The sequence below is a fragment of the Durio zibethinus genome, chromosome 5 (assembly GCF_047325235.1).
Source record: "Durio zibethinus cultivar Kanyao isolate XHJ-2024 chromosome 5, ASM4732523v1, whole genome shotgun sequence".
In the NCBI taxonomy this organism is placed as follows: domain Eukaryota; kingdom Viridiplantae; phylum Streptophyta; class Magnoliopsida; order Malvales; family Malvaceae; genus Durio; species Durio zibethinus.
The window spans coordinates 10,343,744-10,359,250 of record NC_143166.1 but is presented as its reverse complement, the minus strand read 5'-3'; the positions used below and the strand labels follow the sequence as shown (position 1 = coordinate 10,359,250).

Sequence of the window (15,507 nt, the reverse complement as noted above, 5' to 3'; positions counted from 1 at the left end):
TAGTTTAATTCTTTTATGGTGAGCTACAGCTATAAAAGAACAGCAACAAATCCTTACGTGTATGTCAAAAAATTTTCTAATGGTAATTTTATTACTTTTTTATTATATGTTGATGATATGTTTTATATATGCATGAAGGATTCAAAAACCTAATAGCTTAAACTTTTGGGCTCAATTGATATCTAACATGTATATATGAGCTTTTTTGTGTGCTCTCATGGGCTCTAAGTGTGGTTTATCTCCTTAATAATTGGTATCAGAGCCAATAAATCATGGGTTCGAGTCCTAGTAATATTATTGAGGGAGAGATTTTTGGTAAATCGGAGATTAGTCGCGTCCATCAACTCTATGTGCTCAACGCCGGTATTAAAATGTTTGACTTGAATGTAATGGGTATATGATAATATACAGAAGTGGAACATCAAAGTGAGCGATGGTTGAATTAACCTGGAATGTAAGCTTGAGGAAGCATTAAAATAACCTAGGTGACAAGGTTAAATGCTATTGTCTGGCCTAAAAACGCATTAAAGATGTGAAGTTTTTTGGTCAAAATGAGGTGTTAATAGGACTTACTCACACGGAAGAGCTAAGGTGAGACTTGATCAAAACTCACAAGTGAATGTGAGAGATTATTAAAATATAGTTCACATGTGAATAAAAAATCTCACATCATTAAAAAATTTGAATAAAATATTTTATATATGCATAAAAGACTTAAAAATTTAATAGCTTAAAATTTTGAATTCAAATGATATATAATATGTATATATAAACTTCTTAATGTGCTTTCATAAATTTTAAATATGATTTATCTTCTCAATAAATTTTTAGGTTACACTTTATGTCAAGGCATCGAAAGCAGGATAGGAAATTAGTAAAGTTAGCAGAAATACCTCACATTCTACCAGCGTACCAACCCCTCCCCATCAATTACCAACTTCTGATTACTTTCGAAATAAAATTATGAAAACAGTTTCTGATTATTCATGTTACTATATATGTTTCTTCAAACTTTAAGTTTTGTTATGTCAGATGATATTACTACTGAAATATCTGTATTAAATTAGGTAGCGTAGGGAGTAGGGAATAGGGAGAGCTAGCCTTGTGGTTGTAAAAATTGACTCTCAAAACAAAATCTTATTGGATTGTCTATAGGATTAATGCATTGCTTACCTTAGAGGTAAAGCAGATGTTGATTGACGTAGATTAGCTATAAAGCACTCAGTTTGTGAACCAGTTTCAAGCCTTAGTTGAGCCTTGCAGGACTCCTATTGCAGACTGACCATAAATTTTGTATCAGCTTTCTTTATCATCAAAAAATATGGAGGGAGAAAAACCGCAGTTTGAGAAGAAGGTGATGGTGGCCATAGATGAAAGAGATTGCAGCTATCATGCACTCATTTGGACGCTCAAACATCTCAAGGAATCAATCACCAAGTCACCGTTTGTCATCTTTGCCGCACAGCCACTTCCCAATTCTAAGTACCATATATTTGCGGCACAACTTGGGTTTGCTCGCATGTATTGTCTGGAGTCAGCCAGTTAAGTTTTCCCTTTCTTGGTTTTTTTCATTTTGGTTTTAACATAGAAGCCGGGGATTGAAAAACAGATCGCGTATGTTAGAATTTCAATATCAGATTTGTTGACTATCACTTTTAAATCGGTTGTGGCAGCCCCAGATTGGATAGACTTTGTTAAAGAGCAAAATAGGAAAGTGTCGCTTGGTCTCTTGGAGAAAGCCAAAGGCATCTGTACAAGCCATGGAGTAGGGCCATAGTACTATTACAATTTTTTTTACTTTAATTTCTCCCCCGAATTGTATGTTTCTGTATTTTGACACTCTGGCTTTGGATGGTTGGGAGGAATTAGGAAAGGGGAGGGGTGACCGGCAGTCATTTGATAAATTAATGAACTTTCTGTGCATTGGTATTGGCAGGTGAAAGTAGAGACAGTTACAGAGGTTGGGGATCCTAAGGAGGCAATATGCAATGCAGTTGAGAATTACAAAATCAATTTACTTGTGGTAGGTGACCAAGCTGACGGAATTCTCCAAAGGTTAAGTTTCCTGATCTCAATCAAAAGTTCAATTAATCTAGTCATTGCCTACTTAATTAATTATTTAAAAGACTAATTCACAAAGGTTTCTGCACTGGGGAACTAAAGTGAACTTCATGAACAGGGTTTTTCAAGAGAGTTTAAGCAGCTATTGTTTGAAGAATGCCAAGTGCCCCGTTCTTGTTGTTAACAAAAATGATGTCCAACAATAACATTTATAGCAACATGTTTGTCCTTGCTCTTGTATGATATTGTAAATTAAATGAAGTTGCTAAAATTATTATTATTATTATTATTATTATAAAATGCTGTGTATTCAAGATTGGCTTTGCATTTGTCTGCGTTTCATAGATATCCAGACTGTAAATGTGGTTAAAAAGTGATTTACAGAAATTGAATTGATAAAATCAATTTGGCATTTTATTTATTTATTTATTTATAGATTTATATTTAACACACTTTTAATATATAAATTTTATATATTATCGATAAATATATAATATCATTTTATTAATGAAATGAATCAGATGATATTATTTTATTAATAAATAAAATTTTTAAAAAATATTAATTTTTATATATTTATTTTAATAATTAATATTTATTTATTAATGAAATAATATTATTTAATTTATTTAAAATACATAAAATTTAGTGACTGTATATATAAACTCATTATCTATTTTGTATCGAAGGACAACAGTGTAGAAACAACATTTACACGATTATGCTTAGGACCGAGAACGCCTTATGCGTTGAATCCGGGGTCCATGTTGCTGTTAGATAAAGGCCCATATGCCTTTTAGATTCTTATAACCAAGAAATAGTTAAATAAAAAATTGTTCAAATATGTAAGAAAATAAAATTATTGGTTTAATATTTTAATTTTAATGTAATAATTAATTTTGTTACTTTGGATTAATGCTATTAGTCAATTTGCTAGTGTAAACATCCAACTAGATCTTAACAATAACGCAAAAAAAAAAAAATGTTTAATTAATATCACATTATTAATTATCATGTTAGAGTTACAAAAACTTTTTAAAAAAATCTAAAATTTTAAAAAAATTTTAAAAAAATCTAAAATATTTTTTAAAATTATAAAAATTAAAAAATAATGAAAATTTTAAAAATTTTAAAAATCTTCAAAATTTTAATAAAAATTTAAAAATAAAAAAAATTTTGAAAAAATGCAAAAAAAATGAAAATTTGAAAAAAATAATTTTTTGAAAATTAAAAATATTCAAAAAAATTTTAAAATAATTCTAAAAATTTTAAAATTTTATGAAAAATTAAAAATTTTGAAAAATCTGAAACATTCTAACAATATATAAAAAATAAAAAATTTCAAAAACAAAAAAAATTCAAAACAATTTTGAAAATTTCAAAAAATATATAAAAATTAAAACTGTAAGATTAAAAAAAATAATTTTTTTGTAATTTTAAAATATTTTTGAAAATTTTTAGATTTTTAAAAAATATTTTATTTTTTATTTTCAATTTTTTTAACTATTTCAATTTTTTTTTATTTTTAATAAAATTTTATTTTATTAAAATTATCATTTTTTGAAATTTTCAAAATTTTATTTTGTCTTTTAATAAAATTTTAAGATTTTTAAAAATTTCAAGTTTTCATAATATTTTTTTTAATTTTCTAAAATATTTTAGTTTTTTAATTTTTTTTTAAATATTTCAAATTGTTTCAAAATTTTTAAGTTTTTTAAAATTTTCTTTTAATACTATTGTAAGAATTGATAAGGTGATATGGATTACATTTTTTTTTTTTACACGAATCAATATCTTATTGGACTTTTATACTATATTAGCATATTGATTAGTAGTGTTAGTTTCGAGTACCAAAGTGAATAATAAACTAAAAGTTAGAATGCCAAATTGATAATTTTATTTTTTTAAGTACAAAATTGACAGAAAATATATGGTACATGTAGTAATGGCTTTGAGGATTGCTAAACGAATTTAAAAACACAATAAGTCGTCATTAAGTTTTTTTGGCTAGTGTGATCTGCCACCAATTACAACGTTTTATTAAAAAAATTTAAAATTAATTAAAACTTTATTGAAAGGGTAATTTTTTGTCTATGAAAAGCAAAATTGAGTTTAGGAGTATGGTTATGCATAAAGAAATATTAGCACCCCCAAAGGACCTGATTTAAAAAATGATACCAATTAACTATAAATTATCCTTAATATTGACAAAAATGATCTTACTTTTGATATTTAAAAATAATTTCCATAATTTCTCTTATTGTAGTAAAATAAAATCTTTTTTATTTTTAGGCGTTTGTTGGAAAAATAAATATGAACGTTACATATTGAAAACTTCTTAAAAATATTCTAGTACTTTGACAATATTATAAGAAACTTTTTACCCTAGCAATTTTTTAAGAATCACCATTTAGACTTTTCAATAATCACATCATCAATAGTTCATATTTATCTTTAAAAGTAAGAAAATGAGATGTGATGCCCAAAATTTAAACAAAATAATATTTTCAATTTATAGAAATTCTTTTCTTGTTCTATTTATAAGTAAATGAAAAATCTTTATTGAAAATTATTATAAATGCTTTAGTATATTGACAGAATTTTAGATAAAGTTTTTCATCTAGAGGTTATTAAAAAATCCCTACTCGGATTTTCATATAATTTTATCATTGAAGATTTTTTTTATTTCAAAATTGTTGTGTATAAATAAAATATAATATACATAGATTAATTTATAACACTATTGCATTGTATAAAAGTTCATTTTTGCTAGCAAGAAATTTTTGTATTGAAAATTATTTTAAATACCCCAATACTTTGACAATATTTTTAAAAAAATTTTCTCACATAAAGATTCCTTAAGAATTATTACTCAAACATCTTGAGAATCCCATCAATGAAAATCCACATTATTTTCAAAATTATGAAATATAGATGATAAAGTGTGATATAAATGCAAAAGTTTGTTTGCTTGTTTGTTTTTTTTTTTAATCATCTCACTTTTTTTTCCCTATGTTATATCTTTTTCATTACTTATTTTATTTTTATTTTAAGTGCCTAATTATTTCATTATCATTTTTTATTCATATTTTATATTGTTTTAATTTGTTAAGGAAATAAAACATAGAAAATCTTTTTATTGAAAATTTCTTCTAGATACCTAATACTTTGGTGGCATTTTAGGACTTTTCTTACCTAGAGATTTCTTAAGAATTTTTATTCGGATTACTTTACAATCCCATCCTTAGAGATTTTCATTTTGTTTACTCCTTTTTTATTTTTATTTTTTGTCTTTGTTATTATTGATTTTTTTTTAAAAGCAAAAATAAGTAATCATTACAAATAATATTCATGTATCATTATTTTAATGAATCATCACAAGTAATATTCATCATTTAATTTTTCCTTTGATCATCATTAAGTTATATATATATATTAATAAAATAAATGAATGAAAAATCTTTTGTATTGAATATTTTCCTAAATACTCCATTACTTTAGTAGTATTTTTAGAAAAATATCCTTACCTAAAAATTTTAATGAATCGTTACTTGGACTTCTTTAAAATCTCATCCTCAAAGATTTTTATTTTTATTTTTATTTTTATTTTATTATTTATTGAAAGGAAATCATAATAGTAAAATTTCATAAACTAAATATCAATGAAAATTAAATTGATTAAATTTAAAAAGCATGATAAGTAAAGAGCATCAAGTTAAATTATAAGGAAATGTAAAGAGCATAAAAGTAAGAAAGAATAAAAAATTAATTGATCTTGAATATTAAATTGCAAGTAAACAAACTAGTATAGAAATTAAAAATGCATGATAAATTGAATTGTGGGAAATGTAAAGTGCATGTAAATGAATTGCAAGGTAGATTAAAGTGCATAAATTTAAATAAAAGATGTGAATAAAAACTACAAAATTTAGTTTCTAAAATACTATTTTCAAATGGGATACATAGGAATTATATCAACCTAAAACTACACATGATCAAGTAGCAACGGAAATGAAACAAATGGGACTCCTGGCAAGTAGGATTAAAACTAAGCCAAAAGGTACTAACTACATGCAGTTGCCTTATTGAACAACTAAAATAACATGCTAACAGTAAACAAAATGTTGCATAAAATCATGTCTAAAACATTCTCTAAATTTATATCTAAAATAGGTCATAAGAAAGATAATAAAAGAATAAAACTAAAGAAAGGCAAGCAGCTAATGAAACAAGGAATAAAACTTTATGAAGGGGCTTAAAATGTGACTATCAATAGGAAGCAAACAGCATAGTTTGGCCTTTTTGAAACAGCATAGGGTAGTAACATGGTATATTTTTAGTGTGATTTTTTTTTTCAAACAACCATACTATTTCCAAAAGCAGTAAACACATAAAGCTTCAAACTTTTCCCTTCCCCCCACAGAAAAATCCCATGCAGCAAACTAAAAAACATGTAAAGCTCTAAGCTTGAATGGACGAATAAAACAATAGGCTCAAAGAATGATGGAGCATTAGGTTCCTATTCATATACTTATGTAGCAAGCTAAAGAAACCTTGTACATATCTATGATGGCTTAGCATAGCATAAAAAAAAAAAAAGACTAAAAAGTTAAAAGGATTAGAACTTCATGCTTTCATGTAGAAACTCCATGCATGAAAAGAAAGAAAGAGAAAAATAAACATGAAATCATTACTTGTGAATATAGCAGATAAAAGATGTATTTTTTAACCAATCATTTCACTATTTTTGGGATCAAAGGTATCGTCTTTATTGTTCTAGTTGATCCTTTATCTCTTCTTGTAGTTATGGGCTTTAAAAGTCCTTTTTTCAAAAAAAAAATTTTTTTACTGTAAGATCGATGTTATCCTAAAAATAGAGATAAAGCTCTTAATATATTCAAAGAGAGGTACGAGCCAAGGCATCCAACTTTTTCTTTCCTTGTTTTTGTATGTTCCATTATTGGTTTTCATATATTCTTTTATTTTATCTTAAAAGCTTATGTCGTTGAACTTTTTCATTTTTTCATTAGGATGATAGTGAAACATATGCAAAAAAACATAACCATAACTTTATACCTCAGATCTTTTATGAAAATATAGTAGCTTTGTATACAAATAAACTAATTAAAGAGATAAAGGTTCTACCTTTATCAAGTTGTAATAAGTTACTCTTTTTTTGGTAAAGCCTTTACCTTTTTTCTTCTGTCGAGTCTTTCTTTTTATGTGCTTCTCTTTTTATGTCTCTATTTATAGCTCCTTTTCAAATGTGCTTTTGTTCTTGTTGATGGCCCCCATTTATTTTCTTATTTCCTACATTTGATTTTTCCCAAAAGACTTTTCCCTTTGCAGTTGCTTGAACTTTTTTCTTTTTTTTTTTCTTTTAGAGCTCTTGTTTGTTTTTTTTTCTTTTATTTTCGGTGTTTCCTTTTCTTTCCTGAGATTTTTTTTTGTTTTTTTTATTTCTTAGAGCTCTAATAATTTTTTTCCTATTCTTCTTATGGTTTTAGCTCTTTTTTATAATGTCTCAAAACTTTTATCACCAAGTTTTACTATTTTGTTTTTTCTTTCCCTTCCATTATCTTGCTACCAGACCATTAACCTTTGTTTTTTTATTGTAGGTTGCTAGTGCCACAGACCCTCGGCTTGCTTTAAGTCAAATGTGTTTATTTGTTCATTTCATGTAGGTTTTGTTATTTTTTTCACATAATTAGCAACTTTTCGATTTCATTTTGGTTTTGGGCTTGCTTGCTTTTTTCTTTCTTTTTTTGGGGCTTTAAGCTTCCATTTTTTTTTTCCTTTTGTTTTCATAGTTGTTTCAGCCTTACTTCTTTCAGCCAAACTTTTTTTTTCCTTTCTTTTTTTATAGTTCACATGTCTTTTTCATGGCCAAATACCTCATACAAAACAATATCAACAATACCTGAATGGGCTTTCCCTTCATTTCCATCTTCTGGTTTATTTTTGGGCCTTTTTATGCTTGGGCCAAGTTTGGATATTATTTTTGTTCAAGGCTATTTTTTCCTTGGGTTTCATTACTTAGGTTTTGTTTTAGGCCATCTTGGCCTTTTGTTGGGTTTTGTTTTGGGCTATGTGATAAGCCATTAAATAGGCTACATTATGGGCCACACATTGAGCTTTTAAAATGGGCCATGTAATAGGTTTAAAAAATAATGGTCTTGGCCTACGTGCAAACAATAAGCTCAGATCAAAGTTATATTTGAACATTGTTAGATTGTTCCAAATAAAATTATATGTTTACAACTATCTTTCTTTACATTTTTTTTAAGATTAGGAATAATACAAATATATAAACAGTAGTTTTGTTTGGATGATGTTTTAAAGAGTTTTTTTTTTGTATAATTTTATTTTCTTTGTTTTTGTATTTTTTATATTTTTGTTGTTTTTATTTTTATTGTTTTCTTTTTTGGTGAATAAAATTTAAAGAACTTGACCATTTTTTGAAAATAAATTTAAAAAACTCCTTTAAGCAAATGCTTTACAATTTTTGAAAACAAATTGAAAAGTTTATTTAAGCAAAAGTTTCACAACTTTCAAAAATAAATTTAAAAACTCATTTAAGCAAAGGCTCCACAACTTTTGAAAATCTCATCTTGAAACAGCTTTTCTCGAATAAAGGTTTTGAAACTCTATAATTCTCATATTTAAAAAGCACTTCTTAAATAAAAGCTTTGAAACTTTAAAATCTCATCTTTGAAAAGCTACTCCTAAATAAAGGCTTTGAAACTTTAAAAATATCATCTTTAAAAAGCTCATACTTAATAGAGGCTTTAAAACTTTAAAATCTCATATTTGAAATAGTTTTTACGAGTTAAAAAATTAAAGATTCAGAAGTTTTTCTTAACCACAACTTGATCCATCACATTTTGAATATGTTTGGAAACATTCTCACCTTGTTTTGGTATGCTAAGTTTCTCATGGCAAAGTTGATTTCCCATTTCTTATATTACCACAATATGAGTGCAATAGATGTGATGAATGTAAAAAACACCATGCAAGTCATACTTAATGCATATCATGCATTTAAAATTATAGTATCTAGGTTTTCATAATCAACATAATTCTTAGTTGTTCCCCATTCTTCTGATGTCTCTTTTCAAAAACCTTTTGTTGCTTTCTCCTTTCCATTTTCCTTTTCTCCCTTCTTCTTATTACAAAAAGTTTCAAAGTTAATTTACATATCATGATCCCTACATGCATCCATTTGCTTAAAAGATGTTACTATCTGTTCATGATCTTTAGATATTAGTGTTTTTCTACATTTTTCTTTCCATTTCTTTTTTTGGCTTTTTCATTTTTCCTCATTTTTTCTCTTATCTCTCCTTTCATTTTTGTTATCCTAAAATTTTTACAATGTAACATTAGGGTTTTTTATGAACATTATCGATTATTATCTTAATTTCATGACAAATGCAATAAATTTCTAAAAATATATGAGTAAGAAGAATTTGATCCAAAAAAGAAAATATATATTGCTGACATGAAAGGAGTACGTTAAAGCATTAAAAAAAGGTATAAGCCTTTTAAGTACAAAAAATGAAAGGTACTTAAATAGATAATAATTAAGGAATCAATTATCAATTCCTTAGATAATCTATATTTAGATAATTTAAATTAAATTTATTTAAAGTTTCAATCAAGAACTCATCCCATCGGTGACATTTATTTTTTTGAGTTCATCACACTATTTTTTGCTCGCATGATCTAAGACTGATGTGGACATGTCTCTCAATTTATACTGCTTTTTGATACTGATTCTTCTTACATACATGCCACATTTTTTAGTTCTCAACTCTACCATACCTTTTTTGCTTTTTCTTACATTTAAGCTATCTTTTCAGGTTTTCAATTTGGATGTCTTTTTTTTACTCAGATTGCCCTTTTTAGGTTTTTAACCTGATCCTTCTTTTATTTTCTCTTTTTTTATTTTTTTTAAGCATAATATTTTTTCACAATGTCTAAATTTACTGGAGTTGGTAATTCATCTCCATCCATTTCTGTCAAGATTAGAGCTCCACTCGAAAATGGTTTTTTCATTACATATGGACTTTCCTAATTGGGTGTCCATTTGCCTTTGTTATTATGTTAGCTTTGCAGGATTTTTTTTAGGACTAATTCACCTTTGCAAGTATGATTAGGTTGCATTTTTTTTGTCATGCATTCAAATTATTCTTCTTTGATACATTTGGCTATGGAAGAGTGCCGTGAGCTTTTTCTCATCCATGAGATTTAAATATTCAAAGCGATTATGAACCCACTCCACTTCTTTTAGTTTTACTTCCATTAAAATTTTTAGTGAAAGAATTTCCAATTTAATAGGCAATACATCCTTCATCCCATATACCAATGAAAATAAGGTAGCCTCGATAAAAGTGCAAATGATGTTTTGTAAACATGCAGAGTAAAAGGTAATTTCTCACATCAATTCTTGTAAATGTCAATCATTTTTTTTACTATCTTCTTGATATTCTTGTTAGCTGCTTTCACTATACCATTCAACTTGGGGTAGTATTACATTGAATTGTGGTGTTCTCTCTTAAGCTATGTATAGACTTCTTACATCATTTTATTGTTCAAATTGTTGGCATTATTAAAGATAATTCTTTTTGAGAGTCCATACCGGTAGATTATTTCTCTGTTAATGAACTTATATGTCATAGCTCTAGTGACATTGACATAAGAAGCTATTACCCATTTCATAAAGTAATCAATTGTTACAAACATAAAGTGATGCCTATTCAAAACCTTTGGGGTAATAGGTCCAATCATAGTCATTTCCCACATCGATAATGACCAAGGAAGAGCCAAGACATGTAACGAAACTAAAAAAGAGTGAATTTTATCTTAAATAAATTTGACACTTATGGCATTTTCGAGCATCATTAATACATTCACTTTTCAATATTTACCAATAATATCTTGCCCTTATGACTTATCTAGCATCATATATCCATTTAAGTGTACTTCGCATATTCCTTTACACATTTTTTGAAAAATTTTCTTAGCTTCAGCAACATTTACACATCTTAAAAGAATCTAATCCCAATTTCTTTTATACAAAAATTTTCATTCAAGAATGAATCCCTTCGCTAATCTTCTTATTATTCTCTTGCCATTCTTAGAAGCATGCTTAAGGTATTTTTGGTATTTAATGTACAACATGATATCATAATATCATGGTTGCCCATTAACTTTTTCCTCAATGCTCAAGCAATGCAATGAAAATTTTCGGGTTTACATTCTAATGGGTTAAACCTTTGCATTTACTTTCAACTTGAACATTGTAGCCTGTAGTCAGAGCATCAACAATTTGATTTTCCTCTTTAAGGATGTGCTAAAATTGGACCTCCTCAAATTGCTTGATCAACTTCGTTATATACTTTTAGTACGATACCAACTTTTAATCTCTTGTCTCTCATTCACCTCATAGTTGATAAATTACTAAGGCTGAATCCCCATACACCTCTAGCTTTCCAATTTCTTTTCAATGGCTATTAACAGACCTATGACACAGGCCTTATATTTTGCCATATTATTGGTACAATTAAATCGTAACATGGCAGTGCAAGGATAATAATCTTTGGCTTGGGATATCAGCTTTGCTCTAACACCATGCACCGTAAAGTTGGATGCCCCTTCAAAGAACATTTTTCATGTTTCATTTCTAGATTTTTCTTTTTTGACTTGTAATACTACTATCAAGTTTTCATCTAATAGCTCAAACCTCATGGGCTTATACTCATCGATAGCACGATATGTGAGAAAGTCAGCTATCGCACTTCTTTTAATGGCTTTTTAGGCCATATATATAATGTCATATTTGGAGAGCATCACTTATCATCTTGCTATCCTTTTTGACAAAGATGATTTCTCGAAGATGTATTTGATTGGGTCTAATTTTGACATAAGCCAAATCGTATGATAGAGCATGTATTGTTTGAGCCTATGCACAATCCACACCAATGCGCCGCACATTTCTTTCCAATTGAGAGTACTTAGTTTCGTACTTAGTAAATTTCTTACTCAAATAATAAATGATAGCCTCCCTAGAAACCCATTTGCCTTTTTTGTGTGTGTAGTAGGAACAAGCTTCTAGTAGCATGGATTTTGCTTGGGTTAACTTCAATTCCCCTTTTATTGATTATGAATCCTAACAATTTTTTGGACTTAACCCTAAATGTACATTTTATAGAATTTAGCTTAAGATGATACTTTCATAACCTCTTAAAAAGTTTTATAAAGTTAGCAACATGATCCTTTTCTTCATGAGATTTTGCTATCATATCATCGACATACACCTCTAATTCTTTGTGTATTATGTCATAGAAGAAAGTCACATCATTCTTTGAAATGTAGTATCAACATTTTTTAATCCAAAAGGCATAACCCTATAATATAATGTCCCCTACATCGTCATGAATGTGGTTTTCTCCATATCTTTTCAAGCCATCTTGATTTGGTTATAGCTTGAAAAACCATCCATGAACAAGAATATAGAGTGCTTGGTAATATTATCTCTAAAGGAGTGTCAATATAAGGTAGCAAAAAATTATCTTTCAGGTTAGCTCTACTTAGATCTTGGTGATCTATATTGACCCTCACTTTTATATCTTTTTTAGGGATTGAGACTGTATTGGCTACCCATTCGAGGTACTTAGCTGCTTTTAAAAAGTTAACATTTTATTAACTTCTTTTTTTTATTATTTTTAATAACATCCCAGGTTTTATTCACCTTTATTTTTATTGTACAGGCTTACATTTTAGCCTTAAAGGTAGTCTATGCATGACAATATCAGTATTAAGACTTGGGATGTCCTTATACCACCATGCAAACACATCCGTAGACTCCCAAAATAGATTTTTCAACTTTTCTTTTTTGATTGGTAGAAGCAATGTGCCAATCATGATTTCTTTTTTATTTTTTTTATCCTCTAAATTAATCATGTTTGTAGCTTTCTGATGTGGTTCTATCAATCTTTTTTCTTGCTCCATTTATCTTAACAGATTATGAGGTAAAATGTAGTCATTTGAATTTTTAGCATTGTCAAGTTTCAATGTAGATGAAATTTTTAAAATTGAACCTAGAGTTATTATTAGAACCATTCATAATGTTCATTATTTAGTGTCCTAAAAATAGGTAATATTGCAAAAGTATAGGTGGACATATTGGTGGAAGAAATATGCAAAGGTAATTTATGCTAAGAAATGTAAAAACTAATAGAAATGGACAAAATGTGGAGTAAAAAATGCATCGCATTTGTCAATTTATTAATGATGATGAAAAATAAGCCCATATAAACTTTCTACATGCCCTTAGGTAGAGGCAATTAGGGATCCCATTTATTACATTAACTATGTTCAAGAATAATAAAAACAAAACAAATTGTATCCTATACTATGCTTTAGAATTTACAGATGAAAGGATAAACAAAAATATCTTCATCCATTTTCTTTTCCTCTTTTTCCTTCATTCTTTCTATTTGTATCTTGGAAAAAGCCACCTCTAAGCTTTCTGTTGTGTTCTTATTCTTTATCTCCATCAATCCAGGCTGAACATATTTGATAGAGCAAAATGTATCCTAGAGATAAGGGAACTCTATTTTAGTCCCATTTGGCTTTTACCCCTTAGAGCAGCCATTCTCTTTATTCTTTTTTCTAGCAACAATTTTTTTTTGTTAGCAATAATAGGCTTATAACCTAGACCAAACTTTTCCTTGTGTTCCGCAACAACGGGTGCCCGTTTCATCCCTTATAAGTTTTTGTCGAAACTATTTACTAGTTGCCACCTTTTTCCAATTGTTTACTTAACAACCATTCTTGTGATCTTTGATAAATGTGGGACTAGTATTTTCTTACCTTCTCCCACATATGTAGCATTGATGATTTCAAAAGCTTTGAATGAGCATTCTAGTGCCTCTCCATAGCTTTAACATAGGGAGTGGTCAAGGTTTTGGTCACTAGCAAATCTTATTCTCCATTTAGACAAACATGTTTTCCTTTAATAATGAATTTAACCTTTTGATATAGGGATGATGGTACATCACCTACTGTATGAATCTAAAACCTACATAGCAAGCAACTATAAGACGGAGAAATATTCATCATTTAAAATTCCATATTAAAATCATATGGGATTATTTGTAATAGAATCTCAATGTCCCTTTGCATTTCTCTTTGAAATCCATAAAAAACCTTTACCACCATGTGGTTGTTCTTCATCTGAGATGGATCAATAGGTAATTTTGTCAGTGTAGTCATAGGCATGACATTAATTGATGACCCATTATCAATAAGTACCTTTGCCACTGTGTAAGTTTTATACTTGACGGTAATATGAAGTGCTTTCACATTACCCTATCCCTCGGTGGTATTTCATCATTATTGAAGGATATGAAGTTTGTAGCTACTATATTTCCACCTATATGGTCCATATTCTCTATTGAAATATTATGTTCTACATAAGCTTGATTCAATACTCTTAACAAAAAATTACAGTACGACTAAAAGTTTAGCAACATCAATAGTAAAAAGATGCAACATGAATCTTTTAACTAGATAATGATGCTATATTCACTGTGTTTGATAATCTTAAGAAACTAATAGGCTTCTTTTTTCTAATATTAGGATTTTGATTTGCACTTTTGGGCTTACCATTAGCTAAGCTGATTTTCCCTTTTTCTTTATTTTTTCCCATTTTACCCTTACTTTTTCTAGCTTTCCGAATATTTTCGGAGTGTAATATCGACCATTTCTAGTCATCCCTTCTACACTTGTTATGTTTGCAGCATTTCTAAGCTATTCAAAATAGTATTGGTATTGGGTTCTTGAACCACAATATCGTAGTCGTATTTCCAAAAGATTACCTTATTGTTTTGATAAGGGAAGGAATTGCCACCAATACCTTAGGAAGAAAGAGAGATTATATCACTACAAGCTTTAGCTTTTCATAAAAAAAAAATAATTAAGGGCTTAAGGATAAAAGACCTGCTAGAGGGCTTTCCTACTATCACATTCACATTTTCATCAGACTCAACATAGAATTTTATCACATATGCATCCATCAAATTTTACAGTAAACAACAAAAGGCTTCATATTCTTGAATGGAATGTCTAACCACTTCTCTATGATGCTTGTAAATTTAAGTAAAATGATCTTTATAAACATTCCAAGATACTGCTTGAATCATATTTATCTTCACCAAACAATCATATACTCGCTTGAAGGGAGTTTTTACCTCGTTTATCAATCTTTTAGTCTTTACACTTTTTCCATTACCCACAACATTTACCCTTTCCCTAGCACTATTTGGTAATGGGTTCCTACAAACACTTTGTTTATTCTTAATATCAAAATTTAATATTTATGTTATTATCAAAACTTGTACTTTATTTTTAAAGGTTCTACAATTTTCAGTAGAATGTCCTATA

The 15,507-nt window shown here is 28.1% G+C and overlaps 1 protein-coding gene across 1 annotated transcript; it reads left to right on the top strand.

Annotated features, from left to right (window-relative positions):
- The first annotated feature begins 1,240 nt into the window (after nt 1–1,240).
- On the top strand, nt 1,241–2,416 carry LOC111282717 (universal stress protein A-like protein). The gene is made up of 4 exons (XM_022870942.2): nt 1,241–1,541; nt 1,674–1,765; nt 1,937–2,055; nt 2,180–2,416. Exons 1-4 carry the CDS (start codon nt 1,322–1,324, stop codon nt 2,265–2,267), a joined length of 519 nt encoding a protein of 172 aa, XP_022726677.1. The 5' UTR covers nt 1,241–1,321; the 3' UTR covers nt 2,268–2,416.
- Nucleotides 2,417–15,507: the final 13,091 nt, after the last annotated feature.

Bases quoted from the DNA above. Each gene is read 5' to 3' on its own strand.
- LOC111282717 (XM_022870942.2), top strand. From the start codon at position 1,322: ATGGAGGGAGAAAAACCGCAGTTTGAGAAGAAGGTGATGGTGGCCATA. The intron at 1,542-1,673 runs GTTAAGTTTTCC...CGGTTGTGGCAG, and splicing joins GTATTGTCTGGAGTCAGCCA to CCCCAGATTGGATAGACTTT. The intron at 1,766-1,936 runs GTAGGGCCATAG...TGGTATTGGCAG, and splicing joins GCATCTGTACAAGCCATGGA to GTGAAAGTAGAGACAGTTAC.